Source organism: Pezoporus flaviventris, unplaced genomic scaffold (assembly GCF_033815535.1).
Source record: "Pezoporus flaviventris isolate CSIRO_AGI_PZ_B2104156 unplaced genomic scaffold, CSIRO_AGI_Pfla_v1 ptg000013l, whole genome shotgun sequence".
NCBI classification, from domain to species: Eukaryota; Metazoa; Chordata; class Aves; order Psittaciformes; family Psittacidae; genus Pezoporus; species Pezoporus flaviventris.
In genome coordinates, this window is record NW_026892561.1 from 10,325,150 (window position 1) to 10,351,075 (window position 25,926).

Genomic DNA, 25,926 nt, shown 5'->3' on the forward strand with positions numbered 1-25,926 from the left:
GACTTCCTCTCTCTTCTCATCCTACACTAGTTGGAAGACGGGGAAGTATTTTAGGAGTCCCTACGTTAACTTTCTGCTATTCTCATTTTATACATAGGCACCAAATACTTAAATCCTAGCACCACCAGAAATAAGCTTTGGGAAGCCAGTACAGCTAGAACAATTGCAGAGCCCTGGAAGATCCAGACCAGTAAGTTTAGTGCCTGCACGGAAATTATTGGTGAATATATTTTCAAATATTACGAGAGGGAGTGAGTCTCTGACCTCTTCCCAGAAAAGCAGTGCATAAATTCTCATAAATTATTTAGCCAAAATTTAATGAAAAGATTATTGCTTGGTTCACAAATGGGGGTGTTATGAACACTCACACCCACATTACTTCTCTAGTGCCACTCTCTGGGTTTCAGATAATATCTCACTTGTGTGTCAACACTTTCTTATTCTCTTCTGAATCCATGCATGCAGATAGGGATCTGGATGATCCTTCACCCTTGTTTACTCCTCATATTCAGTTGTTTCCTGTCAGATTGCTAGGACTAATTTTGATTTCTAATTTATCATGGCAGATTCCAACTTTTCATGCATTTGAGGAATAGTTTGTTGGAAAAGCAATCCACTTAGCCTAGTAGGTCTGTATGAACTGGCATTTTACTAAATTGTTTTCACCGTTTTGCTGTATATAGCTCCTGCGCTAACCAAAGTGCTAGGCACTACCTACCTAAAACGCACTGGTTCAATAACAGCTCTTACAATCAAAATACAAGTATTTATGACACCTCCTATGGCATAAGAGAAGAGAGCATGGATATTTTCCATACCTTGGGCATTCACACAGCGCTAATGCTCATCATAGAATCATACAATGGTTAGGGTTGAAAAGGATGTTAAGATCATCTAGTTTCAACCCCCCTGCCATGGGCAAGGAAACCTCTCTCCAGACAATGTCTCTCAATGGAAAATCCAACTGATACAGTCAGATCATGTACTGTAACCACTTTACTGTGACAGCGTGATGGCACCTGGATGTATCTGACTAAATGTCTTGCCCTAGGGAAGGGGGGAAAAAATATCAGTGATCAAAGAAACCAGTCTTTGGTACCTATGAACATTAGTACACAGACTTAATAATATGAGTCTGTGCATATTGAGAGTCAGATTCCATTAGTCCTCACGTTAAGCAGAAGCTGGGTCATCCCTTAGATTTCAGTGGCAGTGTGTAGAGCAGGAAGCACTGTTTGTGGTGACCATGTCTGACAGATGCTATTTACATATCCCTCTGCCAGCTACCCTCATGCATACTGCACCCCTCTTTTTCACTGTGTGAAAATCCAGATAGCTCATTTTAAAATCAAAAATAGGATGAGAAAATGAGTACCTAAAACTAGAAACACACATCTGCCTATTACTGGAAAATGTATTGCTTCCTGAATGCGTTTTAAATGGTAAAAAATTGACTGTATTTATTTGCGTGCTGTCTCCACCTTTGAGGCAGCAAGCATATGTATAATTTATTACTGTGATTGTTGTGGTATGTATTACATTTATTTTTGTTATTGAGCAGTTTAAATGGTCATGTAAAAATGATGAAACAGGGGCAGGAAACAATAAGATCTACAGAAATCTTTCAAACAACTCCCCTCCCTCCAAAAAGAAGGCAAAAGAACTTGTACATTTAGCACTGTGCATTTCAGGTGTTTCAGAGTCTCTTTTTCTGTTGATCACTTTGAAAATAATGTTTGCATGTACCAGTGAATAACAAAAACACTAAAAACATCCAGGTGCTCTTATATAAACAGCATGTGTAAGGAGACTGTGTTGGTAGATATGATCTCCCTAGTCTGCCACCTGCATATGCCAAATCACTGATGCTGTCATGGTCATTTACATAGGTGAGTTGCTTGAAAAATCTCTATTGAGAAAAATAACACACATGGAAAATAGAAATAGCTACAATTTGGCCTAACAAGAGCTGCTTTCTAATCTGGCCCTCCTGAATACATTTTCATGTGCAGCTCCCATTGATGTAACTGATCAGCCTCCAGATCCCTCCCATATGTGGATCTGCTCATTCCAGAAAAGAATCCTGGTAGGAAGATGCAAGAAAAATCTTTAGACAATAAGCCTGAGTTAACTGCTTATGGGTGCAATGAATTGTCACATCTGCAGAGTTTCTTTTTCACTGGGCACTACTGTTGGGGGTGAAGATTATTTAGCGTCATATTTGAATTCAGTAAGAGTTGTAGGTGTTCAGCACTGGTAGAAATTAATTCACTTCAGCAGTAATTTAGGTCCCTTCTGTTTGTTTGGTGCTGAACAATAGTATGAAATTACTAAGCACCACTGAGATTACAGCATTAGATACAGGAGCATGTGCCTCTCTGGCTAATGAAAATGGAAGGTTAGAGCCCCACAAGTCCTCTGGTAATTTCATACTGGCAGTGTACAATGCAAAACACATGGGGACATAAACACTCTCCAAATGGAAAGCCTGAGATTGTTATTTCTTTATTTATTTTTTCATGGAACATGAGAGAAAAGGGAGGAACAACATGCAGCTAAACAGCTGGCTAGGAGAATTGGGTTCTCATACTGTACAATTTTTTTTCATTGAACTGTATATATATATCTACAAAATCTTCTGAATCTTACCTTTAAACATACTGAACCGGAAAACCTTGCTGAACTGATATCCAGATCTGTCAAATTTGGCACTTAATGCTCTGATGGCCATTCTGCAGGCAGAAGCCCTGGAAAAATTCAGTGAGCACATTAGCACTTCAATTAGTTTGCAATTAGTTTTTCATCTAAGGAAGGGATCCAGATTTTCCTTACACTGCTTGAAGATCTGGAGCTGTGCTCCTACCCAGGGCCCTCACGTGAGAGTAGATGAAACTTGCCACTTGCATGCTAGGTTCCTTCAGGACAGCATCAGCTACTGTCATTAGTATTGGAAGACCTGGCTTGGTTTCAAGCAAAACCACTGCAGCTAACATTCGGACCCGAGGATGAAGTTTTTGATTCAGGAAAATCTCAAGGGTAATAGCCTGGACCTGAAAATAATAGATGCGCTCAAATTTACAGTGTGTTTGAACATTTTGCTAATAGCCATTCATCATCAGTGAAATGTGTAGTATTTAGTTATTATGGCAATACTGTGCCTGGTTTCACAGTCTGAGGGCTGAAAGAGGCATTATGGTAATGTAGTCTGACTTCCTACACAATCAGACTTTGCTGGATAACTTCTACATCAAGATCATTACCTCTTTTTGAGCTACAGCAAAATGTATCTGGAGCATAACCACACTAGGTAAAAGAGATTTCACAGATCCATTACACACCTGAGAAGGGGTTTCAGTGATCACTTATCCCTACCCATAAAGGTATGCCTTATTTCTAATCATTTGGTATGCCTTATTTCTAATCATTTGATCTCCTGGGGCCACTTCTGCTAAATAATGGAATAAAAATGCAATTAATAAAATCCAGTTTATTACCAGAAATCTCTATGCCAATTAGGAAGCTTAAAACTGAAAGTTTACGCAACAAATGTAATTTCCACAGTACTACCTGTGACCAATATGACCCATATATTTGACCTCAGCAATACTCAGTGTCAAGACTAATTTTGTACTGGAACCTTTGCAGTTTCCACTAGTTGTGCTGAAGCCTTTAACCCTAGCTTCGAAATGGATGTGAATGGTGTAACACCGTGCTGGTAGTCCCTCTGCAAAGTCCTGTCCTGATTGGGACGATACACACCTAGCTCTCTGATGAAAGTCTGATCCAGAAAACTCCCACAAATTTTGGAAGCACTCTGGTTTTATTGATTTAAATATGTTGATTATCAAATACCAAGGTAAAAGTGGTCAAGGATGCAGTAGCCTCTTTCTAAATGTTACTACCATTTCAAATTAAATGTTAAACAAATAGAAAAGGGAGACTGTGTATTAAGTCTGTTTAATGCAAATATGGGTGTGTAGCTAGCTGCAAACCAGGCATTAAACTAGTTTTGAACAATGAAAAATCCAGCCACAGGCATTGACTTTCTCCAGATCAATTTTCTCCAAAGAAAACGCATAGAAAATAGAACTAAACAGTGGTCTGGGTCACATGTGGAAAGCCAGGCCAAAGGGCAATCAGAGACACAGCATCATTTTCAAACACTAAACTGTTTTTTTTTTCTTCCCTGGCAAATACTGTAACTCCTACCCTTGCTATTCTCTCCTCCTCCCACTTTTCCCTGTCTAGCTACTGCACTCTGGTAAATTTCTTTATTCTTTAACTTAAAAGCATACCCTGGCACACTATTGTCTGTGGATCAATATGTTCACTCAAACCTGGGAATCATATGCAAAAACAGTATAACGGAAAAAACAGACAGATTAGTAGCAGAATAGTTAATGAAAGCTTTTCTTTTACTTTTTACATTAAGAAAAGACATGTAAAACAAAAAATCAGTATCAGAAAAAAATATCTTGAAAATGCAAGGTTTTCTTTTTGAAGCAGTTTGTTTTAAACTGAAAACGATTGTAAAGTGATGTCTGTGGTGGATGAGAGTATGCCTGTGTAACCATTGTATGTGATATCTAATCATTATCCCGTTCAGGGACAAAAGTCACATTTAGTAAATGTTCTGCTTATGACTTAAACCCACACAATGTCTGTAAATTTGTAATTAGGATGCAAACCTCTAGTATCTATTTACAGTAAGATCTGGTCTTGAATTACAATTAGATGTGACAGTATTAAATGTCAATTCTCTGAAAACCTTGTTTTGTGGTTCTTTCACATACCAAAGTTGAAGTAGCACTAAACATATTTTGGTCAATGATTTAGCTTTCTGTCTAATGTGCTTGGAAAATAAATGTTTGCAATGGAAATACTGATTTGTCTTCAATAATAGGGTAATGACTATCATTTTAATGGAATTTTTGTTGCAGTCTGAAATACTAGAGATTAATGTCAAAAGGAATAAGACATACCAAGGAATGACTAAGTATTTTAAAAAACCCACAACATATTAAAGGTATACTTGAAAAAATAAAAAAAAAAAAAGAAAAAAATCTGCTCATCACCCATTGATTATCAACCTTGTGTTTGGTTGTCATAGGTGCAAAGGAGGCAGCTTTGTTTCCTTACCAGTTTTGGATCTTTCATGCCTACGTTTTTCAGGGCCATCACAGCAGTTGCATGGACCTTGAGAGGCAAATCTGAGGCACCAGCTGCATATCCTGGCAAAAATTTCTTGATGTGCTTGATGCTGGCTGGATGTCCTACATTCCCAAGGGCTTTCAAAGCCAGGGAAATGTCTTCTGTGTTAGATTTGCTCAATACCTCTCCTGCAAAGCCATGAAGTAGCTGAAAAAATAAAACAGATTTTCTGTTGAGTTCAATTCCAGCTCTTATCTATATCCCATCCCCCAGACTATTTTGAGGTTTGACTCTGATAATTTCAGTTTGTTCAATTCACTTACTTTAAATATTTTCAAATTCTTTCTGTCCTCATGAATAGGACATTTTATTCATAGAACGAGCATAGCCAAGAATGCTGCAATGAACAGTTTCTTCATCACTGTGCCTTAAAGTTATCAAGTAAGAGCTTTAAAATGAAAAATAATGGCTAGGAGCTAGTTCCCACTGCCTTTTGGGGTGAATTAGGAACCTTGCAATAATGCTGTTTGAATATCTCTTGGCTGAAGACAGATGAAAAATGTAGATACAGCTAAATTCTTCAGACCCTTAAACAAGATTCCTGAAGATATAGCTAGTGGAGATGCTCTAAACTTCAGCTATGACAGCCACTTTTTAGTACGGATTAATAGCTGGCAACAAGATAATCAGGTCATCCCTCAGCCTTTGTTGTAAGCAACTTGATCACACTAATATTCACGTGGCAAGATTAGAAGTAGTTGTGTGAAGGCTGAATATAAGAACTAAATCCTAATAGAAAACTGTTTTCAATGTTAACTAATGGCTCTAAAAAAAACCCTGAGACATTATAGAATCATTTCAATACAGTTCCTATGCTATAAAATATCACATTTGAGATCCATTGATGATGCAGAAACAGTCTATTTGATATTACTAATCAAATGAATGGATATTTGAAATGCATTGAATAAGCCTATACAATCATTTCCTTTGGGAAAGAATTTCCATTCCTGGAACCGGTCTTTTCAGATTTAATTAGCTCAAGAGCACTGGTGGTAATCGTAACACAACAGACACATGTAGGAATGTTGGCCATGTCTCTGTACTACAGGAAAAAAATGCAGGCATGGCAGGCACATCCTGCTCTTACTGGGGTTGGTGGACTGACCAGTGTTAAAGAAAACACCTATTTCTCTTTTACTCTCTATCACTGCAGAATGGCCAAGCTCTGTATACCATGATGTGCATCTCTAGAAACAGCAAACGCTATTTACTACCTCTTTAAATTGTTTCCAGGCTTGTTGATTAAAAGCAGTGCAGAACAGGGAGGGTATTACTATTATTTAAAGCTTACAGCCTTTGTGGATGACTGGGCTCTGCTTCTGGCTGAGAAATGGCTGGGCTACATGACTCCGGGCAAAAACATGGGCTTTTGTGTCACTTAGTTTATTTATAAGTATGTACAAGTACCTATATTTAAAATATTTCAGAGCAATGCCATGCTCTTTCATTACTAATTGGCAGTGAAGCACTCAGAGATACTCAGATAGAAAGTGCTGTGAATTATGTGCTTCTTCCTCTCACTCTTTCCTGTGTTAATCTAGAGATAAAAATGCTGTAGTTAACCAACTGGGGTTCCTTTCCCCAAAGAAAACACTGTAGTGAAGTGAAATACAGGTTTCTAAATAATGAAGAAAGTACTCATGGCTTAATTTTTCTTTTAAAAGATAAATAACTATATGGTTACCTGGAGACATTCAGAGCAGGAGTCTGATGAAGAGCACTGTTTGTGACACAGTGACGCATAGCTGAGATAGCAAACCTTTCCAAGTACAGTACTTGAGCGTGGGCAATGTTTTTTCACAATGAGCTGGGAAGAAAGCAGTTATTCATTACCACCATTAATGAAAAGCAAAAAAATTAAAAAATATGTTTCTGCCAAATGCAAGGTAAAACCAGGCTACTGATATTTTTGTATCAATGTATTTACAGTTAATCAGTGGATATTACTATATTTGACAATGCAAACATAAAGTAATTCCAAGTAACATCTGGAAGACTGATCTCTTACTTTTATAGAGTTTCAGATTTAAATTTGGCATAGACTTTAATCCAAAGGGAGGAAATCACCCAGTTATGGAATGGAAGGAAAAACACATATTATTCAGGAAACATTCATCACTGTTTTATAATTGCTTCACCTATAGGTACAAAAACCTTGAGGTACATTGTGAATGGACCTCAGTACTTTGGGCAGACAGGAATATTTCATATAAATGTAGGAGCTGACAGGAGGCACCAGCGCACTGCTTCCTTGAGTGGGAAGTAGGGCCTTACTGCACAGTAACAGCCAGACTGTCATGGCTTTTACAGAGAGCAAAACGCTGGTCTGAGATTCATGCTCTCTACCTAGGGTAGGCAGAGATAAGCTCCTGTGTCTGAAGATAGAATTAAACCCTGCAGAAGAGTGAAAAATTGTAAAAATCATTGGACTTACTCCCACGTGGGGTCCACACTGACATAATTCCCTTGATTTTGATAGATCCGCTCTGATTTATACCCATCCTGCTAGGTCAATCAGGACAAATGGATATAACAAATATGTATTTCTTACTCCCCAGTCTTTGTAGACACTCAGAACTCCAATCTGATGTAACTATAAAGTACATTTGGACAAAGGGACCCTAGACACCATTGTTTGCAGCAATAACTTCTGTCCCTGAGGGGTACTTTTACTCTTTCTTTCCCGTTTCTTTCTGGATTCATTTTTTCCCCTTTGATTTGCATTTTCCTCCCCTTAAGACAGACAGGAAATAAACTCCTTTCAACCTAACTAGAGGACATAAAACCTTTATATTTTCAAAGACTTTGCCATCCTTTCAAAGTAACAAATACAACAGATACTAAAATCAGTAGTGACTGGAGAGTGTCTAGGGAATCCTACCGTTGCTTCCTCCATTGCGTCCCTAGTTGGTGTGCTTGAGTGCAGAGCCACAAGCACCGTCTGAGCTGCTTCCCAGTTGGTGAGTTCTTGCCTTTCCATTTTATGCCTCAAGAACCTGAGTGCACGGTGACTGGCAACTGCAGGAATTATATCCAAAATGTAGCGCCTGTAATGGGAAAGGCAAGGACCATTTTCCAGATCTGCATTTAAACATAATTATTCCAGATGGTCTTCAAGAGTTTGTCAGCACAGGAATCACTGCTTGCATTGCTTGTACCTGTACACTGGCTGGCTGGAGAACTGCTTCCACACCGACTCATAATCCTCCTCATTTGCTGCCCGGAAGAGGTGCATAAGCTTGAGGGCTTTTGCTGGTGCATCGTTGGGAAGCTGTTCAGATGTGGTCTCTACTAGGTCTTGCAGACTTTCCTCTATCTGCAGGAGGATTGAAATGCAGGAAGCTCACACACATTGTTTCCCACATGCACAGATTCCAAGCTCCTACAAAGAGTCCATCCAGTAGCTGAACATTACCTGGCTTTCCACATTTTTTATTCTGAATAAGTGGACAGGAAGCTGAAGCAATTCACTGCCAAACTGGTACTGAAGTGACCCACGATCCTGAAATTCTTTTGGTGGGACCTCTGCCATTTCCTTCTGCACATCAGTCAAAGCAAGTTTCTGCCTGGAATGGAGAAACCCAGGGAGATACAGGGTACAAATAAAAAATAAATCAGTAATTCTGTCTCCCTGCATCGCAATGCAACTGCAATTTTATCAAAAGGGTTTTGTTATAGAGGGGAAAAAAACAGCTACATTTGGACATGATGCTCAGAACTGTACTCTGAGAAGGTCATCACTTACAAAGCAGGGCTCAGATCAGAGCCAGCCTTTGCCTTCCTTTGGGAATAACATGGCTTGAGAATTTAAGGATGAAGAGGGAGGTGAGAAGCTGCTGCCTGAACATCACAGGAACCGTGTGTTGTGTCTTAAGGAGGGAATTAAGGATTATAGAAAAATAACTGGTGGAAACTTTTTTAGAAATCATCACTTAATCTAAACATTTTAAGAAGTTCATAAAAGCTTTTATGTCTCTGTGCCTCCTGGAAGCTTCAAAAAGAATTGAAAATTGTTAGATACAATAAGAAATGTTACAATCTTTTTACTTGCACTATTACAATTCCCTCCCCATTTTTCTTGGCAAGCTGAATGTCCTGGGGACTGCAGAAGATAAAAGGTTCTCATGAAGTTTCAAATTGGATTTCCCAAACAAAAAGGGCCAGATAAATTCAGGATTAGTCTTTCAAAAAGTACTTAAGTTTTTGGAAACTTTTCAAGGAGAACAGAACCTTCATCCTTTGTTATTAAGAGTAACTGCAATGAGAGACTGTCTTTGTAAATATTTTCTATCATCTTCGCTACATTTTCAGCTAAAGGGATGCACTTTACCCCCCCAATTATGTTTGAAATAGGTCATTTAGGACACTATAATAAAGTTAGGCATTTGTACTGAACAACTGAAAACATCCCAAAAGCAATGTTACTATACTACACAGTATCTCAAAATCTCTATAGAAAATTGGCATGTTTATTTTGGAATCTCTATGATGATCTTCTGTACCATTTCTATCCACTCCTTCCATATGGATTGCAGAGAACTGCTGCAGAAAATAGCATATAACTGCTTTGCAAGCCACTGGAATTTGAATAGAAATTGCTACAGAAACAGCAGAGATTTTTTTTCTCTCTTGAAATTTTACACAATATTATTGAAAAGGCATTTGGATGAGAAAGTATAACATCAGGTACACTGAGACAGATTTTACTCTCTCTTCCAGAACATGATGAATCTATCATCTCTTGATTCTCATAATTTTAGGAAGATATATATCTGCCTAGAATAGATGGGAAAATGTTATACTCTGAAGAGAAGAGTAAGTGAATACTAAAGATAGGATTAAAACAGTGAAACAATAGTAAAACCTGTCTTGACTTTGAAAGGTGCTGCAAGAGGGTTATTTTGAAGAGGTCTGAAAAATCAGCTCTGAATGTTTTAAGTCCTTGAGGTTAGATTTTTTATTTTTTTTTTTCCCTCTAAGCACAGAAAGCGCATTGTGGAAATAACTTCTGAAGACTTGGGTGACATCCACATCTTCCCAACTATCTCATATTTGGCCCGTTCTGCTGCGTAACGCAAAAGATCCACAGAAAATAGGAAAAGGCACTACCCTTTCTGAGGGCTTAACACCTGAGGAAAAACAGTGTATGCAGGCTTGCAGGACAGTTTAAATCAGCAAAAGTGCATTGGCTCTGGACTAACGCTTGGTTACAACAAAGTGTAATTATGTAAAAGCACTACAACTGTACCTATCTTCACCTTGATTGCATGAGATAGTAAAGCCACTTTCAACTTTACTGTTTCTTTGTTGTTGTTGTCTTTTTTTTTTGGTTGATTAGCTAAACTGAACATGCTTTTCATATTAATGAAGTTAATCAGTGATTTATTGACATGAACTTTCTGATGCTGCAGTTTTCAAAACTGTATATTATACCAACAAGATTCTTGCAGAAGCAACGGAGCAATGCAAGAATACAGAAACTGAAGAGTGGGATTGAGGTATATCTTCTGTACAGTGACTTTTATGCAAAAAACCTCCCTCTTCAGAAGGGCACTCCTGTCTACAGAGTCCATCACTAAAGCAGGTAACTAAAAACTTTTCCAACTGATGTTGATATAGACAAAAAAGTTTTCAAACGTTGAAAATCTGGGGGCCTGAGATAAAAATGAGCAGTGGCAATATTTCTTAGAAAATCATATTCTCATTTTGCCCAAACCTGTTTAAGAAATATGCAAAATTTGCTTCGGAAAAGCAAATACATTTTACATGTCTTGTACCCAATCTTTCTGCAATAAAACTCAATTTCCTATCAAGAAACAGTTTTGATGGTAGATTTGCAAGCAGTCTGTGCTTAGGAAGTAGATCAGAATCCAAAGCTCTATCTAGGTTTCTTGTGAAAGTCTGTAGGGTCTCTTACTGTATTATTATTTTCCAGGAAATTCTCTTTCAGTAACTGTCTTTCAAAATATTTTACTGCAAATATATTAGTTTACAATTTTTCAGATGGAATTACATTTGTTTTGGCTTTTCTGACATAAATCAAATATCCGTGCAAAATAAAATAGTCAAACCCTGCCAAGTTTAGCTAATAAAATTTGGATAGTGATGTGAATGTTTCAGATTTACAACAGTGAAGGTTGTTTTTATGAACTGTTTGGGATTTTATGTAATTAAATATTGGCAAACAATAGGCTGTGGAAGTAAAGTATTTCAGTTATGGACTTTGATCAGATTACCGAGATGCTGAGTTATTTGGTGAATTACAGGCATATGTACAGTACCTTGCTTCCACTATAGCATTTCCTCCTGTTATCTCATTGAAGGGTGCAAACTGGTGGATTTCCTCAACATCAGCTTGTGTAATTACAGCTTCATTACGTGTATACTTGATTTTGTAATTATAAGTAGCAGTTGCCCGGGAATTCCTGTTTCTCTTTATAATATAAAGAAGCAAAGAAACAAAGAGAGTCATTGAACTTGTAAATTCTGTGACTAGAAGCTATCATATCACTCACTTCAATCCATTCATTTTCTAGGGCTGTTTTGTTCATTTGCACTATAAGGGTTTATGTGAATTCTGCTTGCACACTTCCATGGGAGAGGGCAGGAATGCTGGTGAGTCTCTCACTTTTACTACTAAGAAGTGTTAGCTTGTTTTAACTTTCCCCAAACATAAGTAATTGGTTATTCCCTTAAGAAGGAGATGTATTTTCTGAGGAAAGCAGCAGTATAAGCCACACAATTTTTTATTTCAAAGGCAGACTTATGTGAAGATGCAGCAGTACCTATCTTGAAGAGCAGAAACTGGACATCATGACTACCTGGCTTACTAAACAGAGTAGGTGAATTAACTCATGCTGATAACTAATGGTTTCCAAGCCATCTAGTTTGAGCTAGTTGAAGTGTGCCTGCAGTACATGACAGTTTGCAGCACAGACCTCTGCTGCTCTGTGATCTGATTTTTCACACAGAAAGAAAATGTTGATAACTAGATATATCAGGTCTGACTCTTCTCTCATTTTTAAGTGTTACAAAGCAAGAGATAGTGTGGATGCCAAATGGCTGTCTGCATATGAATATAAAATACATTTACATAATACCACTCTAATTTACCTGCTGGCAGGTCTGGCACGGTTGAGTGTATGCTGAACCTGTGAGCAGTTGCACTTTCTCTTCACAACTGTTCAGGTCCTTGGATTTGGTCACATAAACTAGACTTGCTCTCTTGTTTTCCTGAATTGCATACGTTGTGTTACAAATACCTCCAATCCCAGCCTGGTGAAAATGAAAATGTGATCAGAAATAATTGATGAAGCTTTGCACTTCTATGCAAAGCTTCATCTATTCCCCACATAGAATTTCCTGGTTAATTCTGTATTTTCAAAATTCCTAATAGAAATGAATGCTTTTTTATTCATGGCATTTTTCAGAAGCAAAATTGGGATGGTTGTTACTTTCACCTCTTTTTCACATGTGCAGGTTTCCAGCAAGGCAAATCAGTTTCACTGACAGAACTAAAATTCTCAAGAATTTCACTAAGACAAAATTTGGAGCCTCAGAAAGGTGAGAAACAGTTGCCAGTTGGAGCTGTCAATTATGAAATAAGATTTCAGGAATATTAATAAAAAGTGACAAAATAATTTGATCATACAGAATAAAATCTCATCAGCAAAGTATTTTAAGGTTGGAGATGACATTCTGCCCTTAAAATTTGCTTTTATAGGCAGTTTATACATGCCTATGGAACAAGCCTTGAAATATCAGATCTGTCATAATATGAACTGCAATAATTTAAAAGAATTTCAAGACAGCAGAGTTTTGATTGTGGGTTTTCTTTTCATTTTTAGTTCAGATCTTCAATAATATTTCAAGCATATATATTTATAAGAGCTCTTGAATCTCCTCAGTCAATGAGAGTTTTGAAGAGGAAAGTATTAGATTGCATTTTAGGAGGAGAGGTTATTTTCATGATTTTTTTTTTTATTGTTATTTATAACATAGCCACTCCAGAGAGCAGCTCTGGGCTATGTCAGAACAGCAAAATAGTCATGTGGTGGTTAGGAGGCAAGACATACCCACTTCATCTTTAGCTTAACAGTATTCCTAAAAACACTATGACTTCGGTAAGAGCTGGAAATAAGAATTGCCCATGCTTTCTGACAGACTGGTACTCTGTGAGTACGGGTGTGAGGCTCCTCTGCAGACTGCAGGGTGTGGCAGAGACAGCTATACTTCAAATAGGAGCTTCCAGCCCACTGGGCTCAGTGGGAAGAAGTAGCCTCCTGCCTAGCTTCACTTTCTAGCTGTGTGCAGTTCATGGCTAGTTCAGATACTCTTGCCCGACACCCAGCAGGGTGCAATATAGACTTTTCCAGGTAAAGTCCTTTAAACCTCTCTGCATTTCAGATTTTGGGACTAATAATGCTTATCTTCCTTTACAGAGTGACTTGAGATTGTCAAGGAAGGGTGCCAAAGCTCATTAATCAGTTGCTGTTTGAGAAGAGCAAAGAAAACTTGGAAATTATTCTAGGAGGTGAAGTCACATATATTGCCTAACAGCAAGAGTAGGACATATTGCTAACTGAATTAGAAAGAATGAAGATGTAAAATGAGATATGAGAAAATAGCACTGCAGAATACGCGACACCACCAGTAGGATTTTTATGTACAACAAACAGCATGAAAATATTAAATCATACAGTTCTTTTCCCAGAAACAAATCTACTTACATAAAAATAAATTAAAAAAAAGTAAAGTTACCCTGGTCTGCATTTTTACTAAAAGTAACATGAAAGTATAAGAATTTCAATTTTTTTGCTGATCTCTAAATCAAATGTAGTCTAATCAATGTAAATATGGTTTTGCAAAAACTAAACACATTGCAATTTCTGTGGTGAATAGTAATATCAGATGATTTACCTTGACTAAGATATTAAAACCTGAAAAACAGTGGAAATTCCTACAGCATCAACTGCAACTGTTAAAGCTATTACAGTAATCATAGAATCAGAATAGTTAGGGCTGGGAAGGACCGTAAGATCATCTAGTTCCAAGCCCCTGCCATGGGCAGGGACACCTCACGCTAAACCATCTCACCCAAGGCTTTGTCCAAACTGGCCTTGAACACCGCCAGGGATGGAGCATTCACAACCTCCCTGAGCAACCCATTCCAGTGCCTCACCACCCTAACAGGAAAGAATATCTTCCTTATATTCAATCTAAACTTCCCCTGTTTAAGATTTAATCCATTACTCCTTGTCCTGTTACTACAGTCCCTAACGAAGAGTCCCTTCCCAGCATCCCTATAGGCCCCCTTCAGATACTGGAAGGCTTCTATGAGTTCTCCACGCAGCCTTCTCTTCTCCAGGCTGAACAGCCCCAAAAATGTCATGGCATATATACTGTTTCCTTCCTAAAAGAGGAGCTAGAAGAGATTAAAGTATATATGATTGCCAAAAAAGTCAAATTACTGTTATTTTAGCTTTAATCTTGTGCTGCACATTTAAGCTTGTTTTAATACACTATTCAAATTTTATTTAGGCTTCAGCTTTCACAAAAATTTGCTTCCTCTAGAATCACAAGCCCGATTTGCTAAGGGTCTAATACTGTACATACATTTACAGAAATACTTTGATCAACCAGATTAAAAATCTGCTATTCAGTCATCCTGTTTAGCTACAGCTCCATCAAATCTTGTTCTGTAAGGACAACTTAATCATGATTTTCCAAGCTTAGGTGTTTTTTGTTAGTGAAGAAGCTTATGTCAAGAACAAATTCAGAAAATATGGTATTAAGAATCTGAAGCGAAAGTGACCACAATGACTAAAACAAGATGCTCACCTCTTGTAAGCTGTATGAATGCTGCATCTTCTTTAGACTTAGCTCCAGCACATTCAGAATTCCTCTGTAGATGTTCAGAGCATCATCTGAGACAGAATCAGGAGCCTTAAGGTTTCCAACATGGCCATTACTATACTCAAACTTGATGGGAGTACTAAGTTCCCCAGTTAATACTTGGGTCAGTTTGAGAGACCGAGAGAATGAGCTTGTAGGCCAGACACCATTGTACTCTGCTGCTTCGATTGAGTGGATCTAGAACAAAGGGGGAAAATAATTCCTCTCTAATTTTTTCAAGTAGCTTTTTTAAATGCATGCAAGCATCTAGAGCTTTACTCACATCAAAAATACACTATTAAATAACACAGAGCCTATTCAAAGAGAAATCTTAAAAGTTACAATTTAACATAGCTAGTATCAATATGCATATTTCCATATATAAAAGGAGAGAGAGTAATGTGAATGACTGAGATATTTCCACAGTCACTGCACTCTGTTCTGTTTCATAGGTAATCCATATTGCCAAAGGTTGACTTGTATGAAGAAATGAGCCAGAGAGTAGGTACATGAAGCAGGTTGCTACCCAAAAGTGGTATGGAAGATCTACAGGAAATTGCAGGAGAAAGTTAATGTTGCATAAAGCATCATTAACTTCTGTTGTGAACTCTGTCGTCTCTCTCGCTGGGGTCACAGAGCACAGACAGCAGTCAGAAACTAATAACAACATGGCTGCTGGGCCAGCCAGATAGTCGTAATTAGTTTGAGCAGTGGAGAGTAGATTACAAAAATTGTCCTTCCTTATGCATTTTGCTGCAGAGCCAAAGGCTTAGGCACCAACCCCACTTTGTACTTCATACTCCAGCCTCAACCTGGGGCACATCCAAGCAAGTAGAAAGTTGTGCTGAACTATGAATAACTCAAATGATTTCTACCCCATGGGAATAGGGCATGCTTAGCTTAGTTTCTTAGAGGACCCTTCCCTTCTATATATTTTGACAATTTAAAGAGACTTTTCTCTGACACCTCAGGCTGGTGATGTGATGCAAGATGCGGATTAATTTCTCAAAAAGCCACACAAACTAAATCCTCATACAGCAAACCTCTGGAGATTGCACTTTCATATTTATTTTTGTTATTGTTGGTGGAGATCACTGCCAACCCCAGTAACTGAAGCTTACAGAGGAGGCTGTTACAGAGCAAATCCTTCATGCTGCCTCTCGGACATGCTTCTGGCATATTGCATATAGGCAAGTTTGGGAGTGCTCTGCAATATCAGGATGAGGTAGTTTTCCCCAGCCCTCAGGGCCCAGTCAGGACTTATGCTATCTTCTAGTTTTGAACACATCTGGCAATTCATACCTGCAGGTTTGCGATGAAAAAATTGTCAGCTGGAAACTGCCCAGGGAACACAGGTTTTTGCTTGGGCTGAATGCAAACTACTAGGCTACAGATGAAAGATTAATTCCCTGAACCATCCCTCTAAACTAATTTAAATATAATAGCAGCAAAATAAACTTTTCCCAGAGCAGAAGGGAAGAAATGTATAGTTACATTTAGAACTTACCCCTTAGAACTTGCCCCAAAATATCTTTTTTTTTATCTTCTTTTTCTTGCCTGAAAATATCTCTGTATTTATTTTTGAAACGTAAACTTTTTCCCAAAAGCACTGGGGAACAGGAGTCAAACGTTGAAGACTTACCCAAGAGCTGTTTCAGTAGGAATGGGGGAGAATGTGGGGTAAGCACAAGGTGGCTTCTGCCTTCTGTCTGCTGGGGAAGCCTTCTACTCACCAGTGTAGATGTGTGGCTCTTATTTATTTGTTGTTTTGCAAAAAAGTCCAGCCACTTGCAAAGGTTATGGAAAGCAATATTTCTCATCTATATCTATTAGAATTTGAACTTACAAAAATATCTAGTAACACAAGGCTAATTCAGGCTGGAAGGCTATACATTTACAAGCATTTACCAGACAGTCACCAGTCTTTTTAATCTGCAGTTTTCAATTTGCCAAATAAAAGCTTTTAAAAAGATCATTTTTCTTCCACGTATGCAGAAGACTAAGTGGAGTTTGTGCAAAGCAACTGAGGGATGCATTTCAATACACTCATTAGAGGCACGTATAGGCTTCTGTTAAAGCCAAGTGTTTTTCACATAATCAAAACTCTTAGTAATTACTCAGCATGCAGTAAAAATATACAATTGAGGATAACAAAGAATGTCATTTGGGACCCTGCAGAACAAGAAGCCACCAGATGACATTAATTATGCTAAATATTGAATCACATCCAGCTACTGTCGCATGTTTTATTGCCTTTCATTTGCTGGTTACAAAATCAGTTGATTAAATAATCTTAGGTTGTACAGTTTGGAACAATTGGATTGATCCAGTAATAAATTATTGTGCATCTCAAATTACATTCCATTGTCTCCCTGACCACAAAGCAGAAGAAATCCTTCAAGCCCAAGCCTGGCTTGAGCTGAGAATTACCTGACAAAGTGCAAATAGAATTTAGGGCACTGCATGAAAAAAAAATAGTGTTACTTGCATTCTCCCTGAGTAAGCACAACACATGATGAAAATTAATTACTTCCCAAAAGCTTAAAAAAATAAGTCAAGTATGAAGAAAATTTTACCTTTCAAACTGAATACATTTTCTTACCCTAATAAGACAAAGTTTTGGCCCAATACCACTAATTTCCACTTTACTTTTTATTCTTATTCCAGCTCTTGCAAGTCCTTTCTCTGGAAGTCCACTGAGAAGTATGCTTTCATAATTAAATGAATAAACCTTGTTTTCACTGAAATCGGGTTCTGCAAAGAAATGGTTTCCATAAAACATCATAAAGACTGTACAAAACATATTAAAGTACCTGTATTAGAGTGTATGGCACAAAAAAGATGAATTTGTTCATTTTTGTATTGCACCTGAGAAAAATTAGCTGTTGCAAAATTATATTAAACATTGATATACTTTTCAGATTCTATTTTGAATTTCACTCATTATAATTATATTAGCTGATAGGGAAATTACTTACGGTAATTAAGATGCTGGCTCCCTGAAAGAGAAGGAAAAAAAAAAAAAAGAAAGAGTAATGAAATGACAAAGCAAAAAAAAAAAACCCAACCCCAAAATGTTAATGTATTTTAGTATGAAAGGCTATATCTCATCTTGTACATATAGCATAACTCTTTCTAATTAACTTCTAGTTCAGCATATAGCAAAATGACTTTTTTCCCTAAACAAGAAAAAATTTTCATAATTTTTCTATAAAATGCTAAAGTTCATGTTTGTAAGTGAACCATGTTTAGATTCTGAAACATTTTCCTCAATATATTATTTTAAATTCATCAAAGCAGATAAGTTACTTACCCACCACTGTTAAAACCAGGGCAAATGTCAAGCCCCTCATGATGGAGAAAAAGTAAAGGTGAACATGCTGGGTTCTCTTTTATAAAGGCATGGGTTATCACATGTTTCTCTTGGCATGTTAGTTTGATAAATAAGTGTATTTTAGAATGCTTACTGATCAATCAAAAATAAACATCTCTGAGGTCATGAATGCGGACAACTTCAAATCACCTCATGTTTTCTACTAACTTTCTATATGAAATAGAGATTTCCTTTTCAAAATATCTTGTTTCCCCATTTCTCCACATTGTAGTTATAAAATTTTAAGATAAATAAAAATGGATCCTCAATCATTCCTGAAAGAATTTAGCTTTCTCCAATCATGTCTTCAGCCTCCTGATAATTTGCTCTTCATAAGGGTCACAGCTTTGGAGACACACACCTTGCTGTCATATTGAAACTCTACTTTTAGAGAGGAATTTGTGATTGATTTCATAGACTTAGGATTGAGATACCTTAGAGCTCATAGGCATGCAATGAGAAACTGTTTTTCCCCGGTTAATTGCCACAGTGTCTGCAAGCACGTCTTGTTACGCACACCTGGGAAGAAAAACCTTGTCATTATCACCTTCACATTAGCTTCTGGCTAATGGTGAAAGTTTATACTATGAAAAAGGGAGGAAAACTAATTTCTTTATGAGAAGAATCTAATAAAAACCTAGCCACATTTCAAGAAGAACCTCTGTGAGTTGGGAGTATCAGGTCCTTCTCAGTGGGTTCTCAAAAGTCTTTGGCTGCTGCCACTCTTGAGAAAATACATCTAGAATTTCGTACTTATAGTAATGACATTTAGACTAGTCCCTAGCAAAACTAAATCAGAAAGGATTTTACACCCTAATGTTGGTTTTGCAAGTTTTTTTTTAATCTTTTGCAAGTGTTTAACATTTTTTGAAAGTGTTTAACATTTACTTGAAGTTCAATCTTGTCTTTTGGTCAAATGGTAAACTAAATATCACTTAAAAAAACCCACCTGGGTACAAGGGTTACTAAGGGGTCAGGAAGGAGAGCTCAGGAATGTATACCTGGTATTTGCTTGCAGCTGTGAAAGGTACAATATACCTGCAAGTAATGCACATAGTCAGGCAGCTAGACTTTACCCTCCAGGAGGAGAACAAGGTTTTCTTGGCTGTTGCTATTCATCAGGGAGGAGAAGGATGAAACCTCAGCACAGGTCCTGAGGTCTCTACTATCAGGCCTGAGAATATATTTACTGCAGGCTCCATCAAGCAGTCCCTTTACAGGATTACTTCATTTACTTGGAGTGGTGCCACCTGACTGAGGAATAATGAAGTTTATTACTGTGGTGCCAGTGCACCTGAGCTGAAGTCAGGGAAGCAGTGGTGTGGCCCCTCTGCTCTGTTGCTGTTCCTCACAGCTGCCTGGGCTGGAAAAACAGGGAAAGTCAGAAAGTAAATGAGGGCTGTCTTGTTTGGATAGCTTTGCTACCAATACCTCCTGAAATCTGGAGAATTTTAATATTGCAGCTTTTTTTTCATAAAGGGAAAGGTATGGAATTGGATGAGTAGTCAGGCTTTCCTTGAAATTACATGTGTGTCTAATAAAATATTAAAAAATATATGATAGACATGTGAGCCATTAGAAGAGATTAATAACTGGGTTGTTGGTTCAGTGTGTGTTCAGATGGTAAAAAATTAAGTGCACATGGATTTTCCCTGATGTTTTCTTCCAGGGTGTTAACTTGTGTGAGATATGACAAGATGCGCCAAGTTTGCGGGCCCTGTGAAATTCAGCGGCATGCCTTTTCTGGCATGTATTCGCTGTCAAATATAGTTAGAAATTCCCTACAGTCACGTTTTTTTGCAGCAAGAATGAAAGTAAATGCACAGCAGCAGTGTAATACTGTAAGTGGTAACATGCAAAACATTCCTGCTTCTGTCATCCTGCTTTTTATGACACTGCTCATCAGCACAACAACTGGACCTCTGCAGTGATACTGTGTTATTCTGTTCAACCAGCCACACCTCTACAGGACAGAATGTATAAGAAAATACATATATTATATTATATGCAGAACTGTACAAGAAAGACTATTCACTTAAGCATTAACAGCATATGGAAATAATGTTTAAGGGACATTAAAATGGAGCTGTAGCATTTTTCAAGTTTAATAAAAGACTATAATTAAAGCATAACATAAATAATTTTGTTCTAACTGCTTAATGAAAATACCGCATTTTTTTTTTAATGGGGAGCACGGAGTCTAGGCTCACAATCAGCATGCAGATACCTGATTGCTGGACACTGAGTTAAAATAATTAAGATTGCATACATTGCTGTGCTTTCTTCATCTGCAGCATGTCTTTTCTCTTTTCAACAGCTCTTCTCCACCCAGCCTTGTTTTCTTGGGGATGAGGAAAAAGTGATCTTAGAATTGGTGGACCCATTATTACTTTAAAGGGACAACATAATACGTTCAGGAAGCAAAGAGAAGACACAGCTAGAATTTGAGGGTCACAGCACTGGGCTCTAATACTTTCTCCAAAGCAGACATGTCCTTCCAACTAGCTCTGAGGGAATCAACATGCAATCTATCACTTTAAGGAAGTGGATAAAAGGAGGAAAGGTGAGAGCCACACTTTTCAAAGCCAGTACAATTTTTCTTAAATATTCAACATGTCACGTTAGTGAGCAAGAAAATACATGAAAAATAAAAAAAAGCACAATTAAATAGGCCCTCCACAAACAACTTCCAAGTGCCTAATTCAGTTGCAAAGGCAGGAACTTTAATGTGGGCATGGGCTTTATACACAACCTGTATCTTTTCCTTTTTTTCTTTTCTTAGTCATAAACAATTAAAAAAAAACTTTTAAAAAGGAGCAGGTGATATCTTGGGATTTTTTTATTTTTTTTTTTAAGAAAGAAATTATATGGTGCTGAGTGTTACAGAGAACATGATGGCTGTATAAGGAGTGCAATAAGATGAGGCAGACTGCTTTGAATTTACAGGTCACTTGTACCATAAATGAAACATGAATACAGCCTAATTAACCTGATTAGAGCTATTGCTTCTACACTGCAATTGTCTTTACATAACACATTCTGCTTGAGTAACAGGGTCTTGTTATCTCCTGTTGTACTGCTGCTGATAGCTCTGCACTCTCCTGGTTCTGTATTCACATTGCTGAATTATGGTGCGGTGGTGGCATTTCCATCCTGCTAATATATAGCTTAATGACAGAGCAGGGATTAGCAAAAGATCTGCCAAGCAACCATAGCAGGTTAAAATAGATATAATCAGTTGGCTAAGCTAGAGTGATTTTTAGCCTTCAGTTTTCCTCATTTCTAAAGATGAAGAAACCTTACTTCAAAATATATTAAAAAATAATTCACACCTGTTTCATAACATTCATCCTTGATTTTTTTCCTCAAAATATTCAGCATTTGTTATTGTAACATAGCCTCCAAGATAATGTTTATTATTTTCTCTAGAGACTCTGAGCATTGTCTTATGAATAAGAATGTGTTCTGGGTTGGGTTAAAATGTCATATGCTGATCCTAGTACATTCACAAAGGGATTTTGTTACATTAGTTTGCTTTAAAAGGGGTTGGTTTTGTTTTTTTTTACCTCCATTCCTTTTACTAGGAAGAAACAAACAGGCCCAATTCCCTCCTGTTATCCCAGTTTGATGCTAGCACACTCCTAATGGAGTGATAACTGTGGGATTTGGAAACAAGGTTTGAAAAATGAAAGAGGTAGGAATGCTATCTTTATTTTGTCTAGCTTTCAGTGTATGAATGGTTTGAAAGATGCTATTGGTCTAGATTTGTAGTATAGCTGAGAATTTTATTTTGGTATATTTTAGTTAATATACGTTGTTAAACCAAAGCCACATCTTTGTGCATTTTGATGGAATAGTCAGTGGGATTATTCTTGACACCTAACATGGATTTGCCTTTCATTTCCAGAGAAAAAAATGAAACTGAGAAAAAGACTAGCATGGAATTAAACTCTGACATTCTCAATCTGAAAACAGATTGTTATGGTATACCTCAGCTATCCTAAATGCTCAAAGGGTTTTTTTTTTCATATATGGAAAACACATTCTGAAGCCTAACAGCCCACTACTGTCACTATCGTCATTGGCTCGTCAGCCAGCATACTGATTAAGTGGCTTCAGGATTTCCACCCCCACCCTCACCACCCCAATGCAGTATATACTATTTCCCAAGTCATTCAATATGGTTAAATGTTAGACAATTTGCCATCTGAGATCTGAGTCATGTCATATTTGAGGACTGCTGTTTGCTATGCAATTCTATTGCACTAAAGATAACTTCTTCAAGTTTATCTTAACCCTAACTTAGACTTCATGGTCACAGAGTGATTAGCTGCTGTGGCATTTGTACTAACAGGAAATCAGAAGGCCCTGAAATTTAGCCTTGTCATGCCTCCACCTTGGTCACTTTGGGGATGAAATGGTGATTGCACATATAGGATAACGGAGAGCTCTGTGCACTACATTAAAAGTTCACCTACAAACTGAGGTACTGCTTGTAATTGCATGCTTAGTTAGATCTATCACGGCAAGTAATGCGTCCAGATAGAAAAATACTTGTGTAACGTTAGTTCCAATGTACTCTGACTGTATAAAATGTGAGCGCTGCTGCAGGGAGGTGAGGCGATTCCAGGCCATCCCATGTGCCTTAGGATGGATGTCTGGAAGAGGGAGCATACCAGGTTTAGCAGACTCAGCATCTACAAACCTTTTGCAGGAGTCGTTGTGAGCACATAAAGAAGTTGTCACTTCAGAAAAAGACACATGATCTTATGTAACCCTGCATGAGGATGCTTTTCTGTTCTTGGAGGAACAGGGCCTGAGGCATCAATGGAAAAATCTTAAAAAGAAGAAAATTCTGAGGTCTTTCCTTTTTCTTTACATCAGGCCAAGTGTATTGGGCAAAATTTGAGGCTCTCCTATGAAAGGAATTGTGATTGTTTTGGGGTTTGGTTTTGTTTTGTTTGTTTTTTTTTTAAGGTGTGGAGTAGTGTGTATATATATATGTAATGAATTCTCAAAATCATTACTTATTTTGGTGTTCCACCCAAAATATGCAATATTCTTTACAAATGGAGGAGAAAGCACTGACTTTTTTCCCCAGAAGCCTATATCCTCAGGTATAATGATGATTATTTTTCTCTTTCATAGACCTTCACCTTAGTGACTTATTCCTTTATACCACAGAACCACTGCAAGTACAAAATGGATCTGTATCATCACTTTCTAGTGTCAGAGTATCAGATAAGTTTATGGTATCAGGAGCAAGCTCAGTATGAACTTACTCTTGGCACAGAATATATGAGGTTTTGATACCTTAGTTTTACAGCACTGGGTCACAGTGACATTAGGTCATGGGTCAGATAAGCCGTGTATTATTCCTGAGGAAGGAGCAGATAATGCTCTGCCAGTTCAAACAACAAGCATTGACTTTACCCTCAACAAAATAAAAAATGAGCAGCAAAATCCCCTACCAGTATTTAATCAATGACGACAACTTCTAAAGATTAAAAGGTATAATTATATAAAAATAGGAACACAATTTAGTTAAGTTACTGTGAAAGTCAGTTCAATAATGAATCGAGCACCGTATGTTTCATTACTTGGAAAGAAAGTTGCTACATGGTTATAGCCAGTACAGCATGTATTAATCATAATCCTATTTTCTGTATAAGACAATTACAGTTTAAAATATTAAATGAAGCACTGATATTCATATCTGCTTATGAAGGACTACAGTGCTATGATTCCATGGTGCCTGTAAATATCAGAGGACAAACTAACTCTTGAATACATCTTTGGTTAGGACTATGAAGAATTAATTTCTGCCCTCTAATATAGAGACTAAAGGGAGAACAAATTTGTGTATTCAGGAGATGCAAGATCTGGATACAAATCCAGGCCTGCAATTTTCAGGTTACCGGTGTCTTACACACCTGCATTGTTTCCCATCTTGCAGAAAATTTCTTACCAATTTGACTGAAACAATTCTAAGAGACTTACAATAGGGAATGTTTCTTGCTGCAGGAAGAATTTAGCATGGCCAGAGCACTACAAGGCCATTCTCCAGCATGGTATATGCAGCCTTAATGTTTAGCTGCTCAAACCCTATTTTAAATGCTTTTTTTAGTATTAATATAGGCAAAAGTTAAATGCAGGCTCTGGCTCACTACGCTCACTACCTGACACTGAAGTTAATGGTATCTGTTCACGGAGTTTAACTGGAGCTATATCTAGCATATACTGACACTGATTTGTTCTTTGAGTAATCACTGTAACTTCAGTACAAACACTCAAGGAATAAAATAGTTCTCAATATGAATAGGGCTTGAAAATCTGCTCTATCATAGGTGCCTCTCAGAACATTTGAAAATGTTCTTTAAGACTTTATTTCAGAAATAATTCAGTTTCTTAATGTTCATATACTTTTTTTTTATTGTCATATCTAAATTAATTTCATTTTGCTTACCTTTGGATAAACACTAGGAGGATTATTATTTTCTTGGTGTTCAAAGGCAAATGACTGGGAAAGCAACTTCTGAAACTGATTTTCAAGGAATTTTTGCACTAGTCAACAAACAATGTTGTTGACCAGAGCATTCAGAACTGAAATTGGACACAATTATCAATTTTTTCTTTTAATTCTTTGGAGAAGGCAATGGAATGTAACCAAAGAGACTTCATGAACATTTTCTACAGTTTAGTCTTATTGGCTTTCCTTTCTCCCCTGAAATTTAGTTGTGATTCATTCACAGAAAGAATTTCTTCTGGGATAAACTGGTGTAGCTCAGTCAAATTACATTGAATTGAGTCAGTTTACCCCAGCTCTGTATCTAACCCAATATTTCAAAATTTTTAACATAGGAAGATATCGGTTGATACTACCTTCTTATTTTTATAGAGAATTTATAACAACAATTAGATTCCTTTGAATTGATCATTAGTGCATAAACCCTGTAACTGAATGCTACAAAATACAAAGAAGCATAAGTATTATCTAATACATAATCCGAACATTCCTATTAATCTTCCCAGAATTTCTGGACACTGTTGTACTTAAAATGAAGAGTTGAAGAGGTAAAAGTAAATGAGAATTTGGCATACTCTTTAAACATAGATTTAAGGCCTTTCCTACAAATAACAAAACTATTTGGATTCATGTATCTGTGAGTTTTCTGAAATGAATGTTAACTTTACCACTCCATTCTGTATTTGTGCACTTACAAATACATGCAGTATATAACCCTATACAGTATAATAAATATATGAATTTAAACATATGTATTATTTTAACTCCTAATAAGTTATACAAACATTCTATACCACTTGCATTTTTGGTCTGGCCACCACAGGCATCTATTCTTCAACGCCAGTGCCTGTGGCTGCCATCTCACACAGAGTTACAGCAAAACTGCCTATTAACACAGCCAAGACTTTTAACATGAGAT

At 37.3% G+C, this 25,926-nt stretch overlaps 1 protein-coding gene across 1 annotated transcript in view; it reads right to left on the reverse strand.

The window, feature by feature from the left end:
* LOC133268245 (vitellogenin-1-like) overlaps positions 1-25,926 on the reverse strand; it is a 58,059-nt gene that overhangs the window by 23,837 nt on the left and 8,296 nt on the right. Inside the window, exons 2-13 of the mRNA XM_061451093.1 lie at positions 18,087-18,107; positions 17,711-17,862; positions 15,055-15,306; positions 12,328-12,489; positions 11,496-11,647; positions 8,630-8,780; positions 8,373-8,530; positions 8,096-8,261; positions 6,899-7,021; positions 5,140-5,358; positions 2,833-3,050; positions 2,650-2,747 (exon numbers count right to left, since the gene is read on the reverse strand). Coding sequence (XP_061307077.1) covers positions 2,650-2,747; positions 2,833-3,050; positions 5,140-5,358; positions 6,899-7,021; positions 8,096-8,261; positions 8,373-8,530; positions 8,630-8,780; positions 11,496-11,647; positions 12,328-12,489; positions 15,055-15,306; positions 17,711-17,862; positions 18,087-18,107 — 1,872 coding nt within the window. The remainder of the gene's footprint in view (positions 1-2,649; positions 2,748-2,832; positions 3,051-5,139; positions 5,359-6,898; positions 7,022-8,095; positions 8,262-8,372; positions 8,531-8,629; positions 8,781-11,495; positions 11,648-12,327; positions 12,490-15,054; positions 15,307-17,710; positions 17,863-18,086; positions 18,108-25,926) is intronic.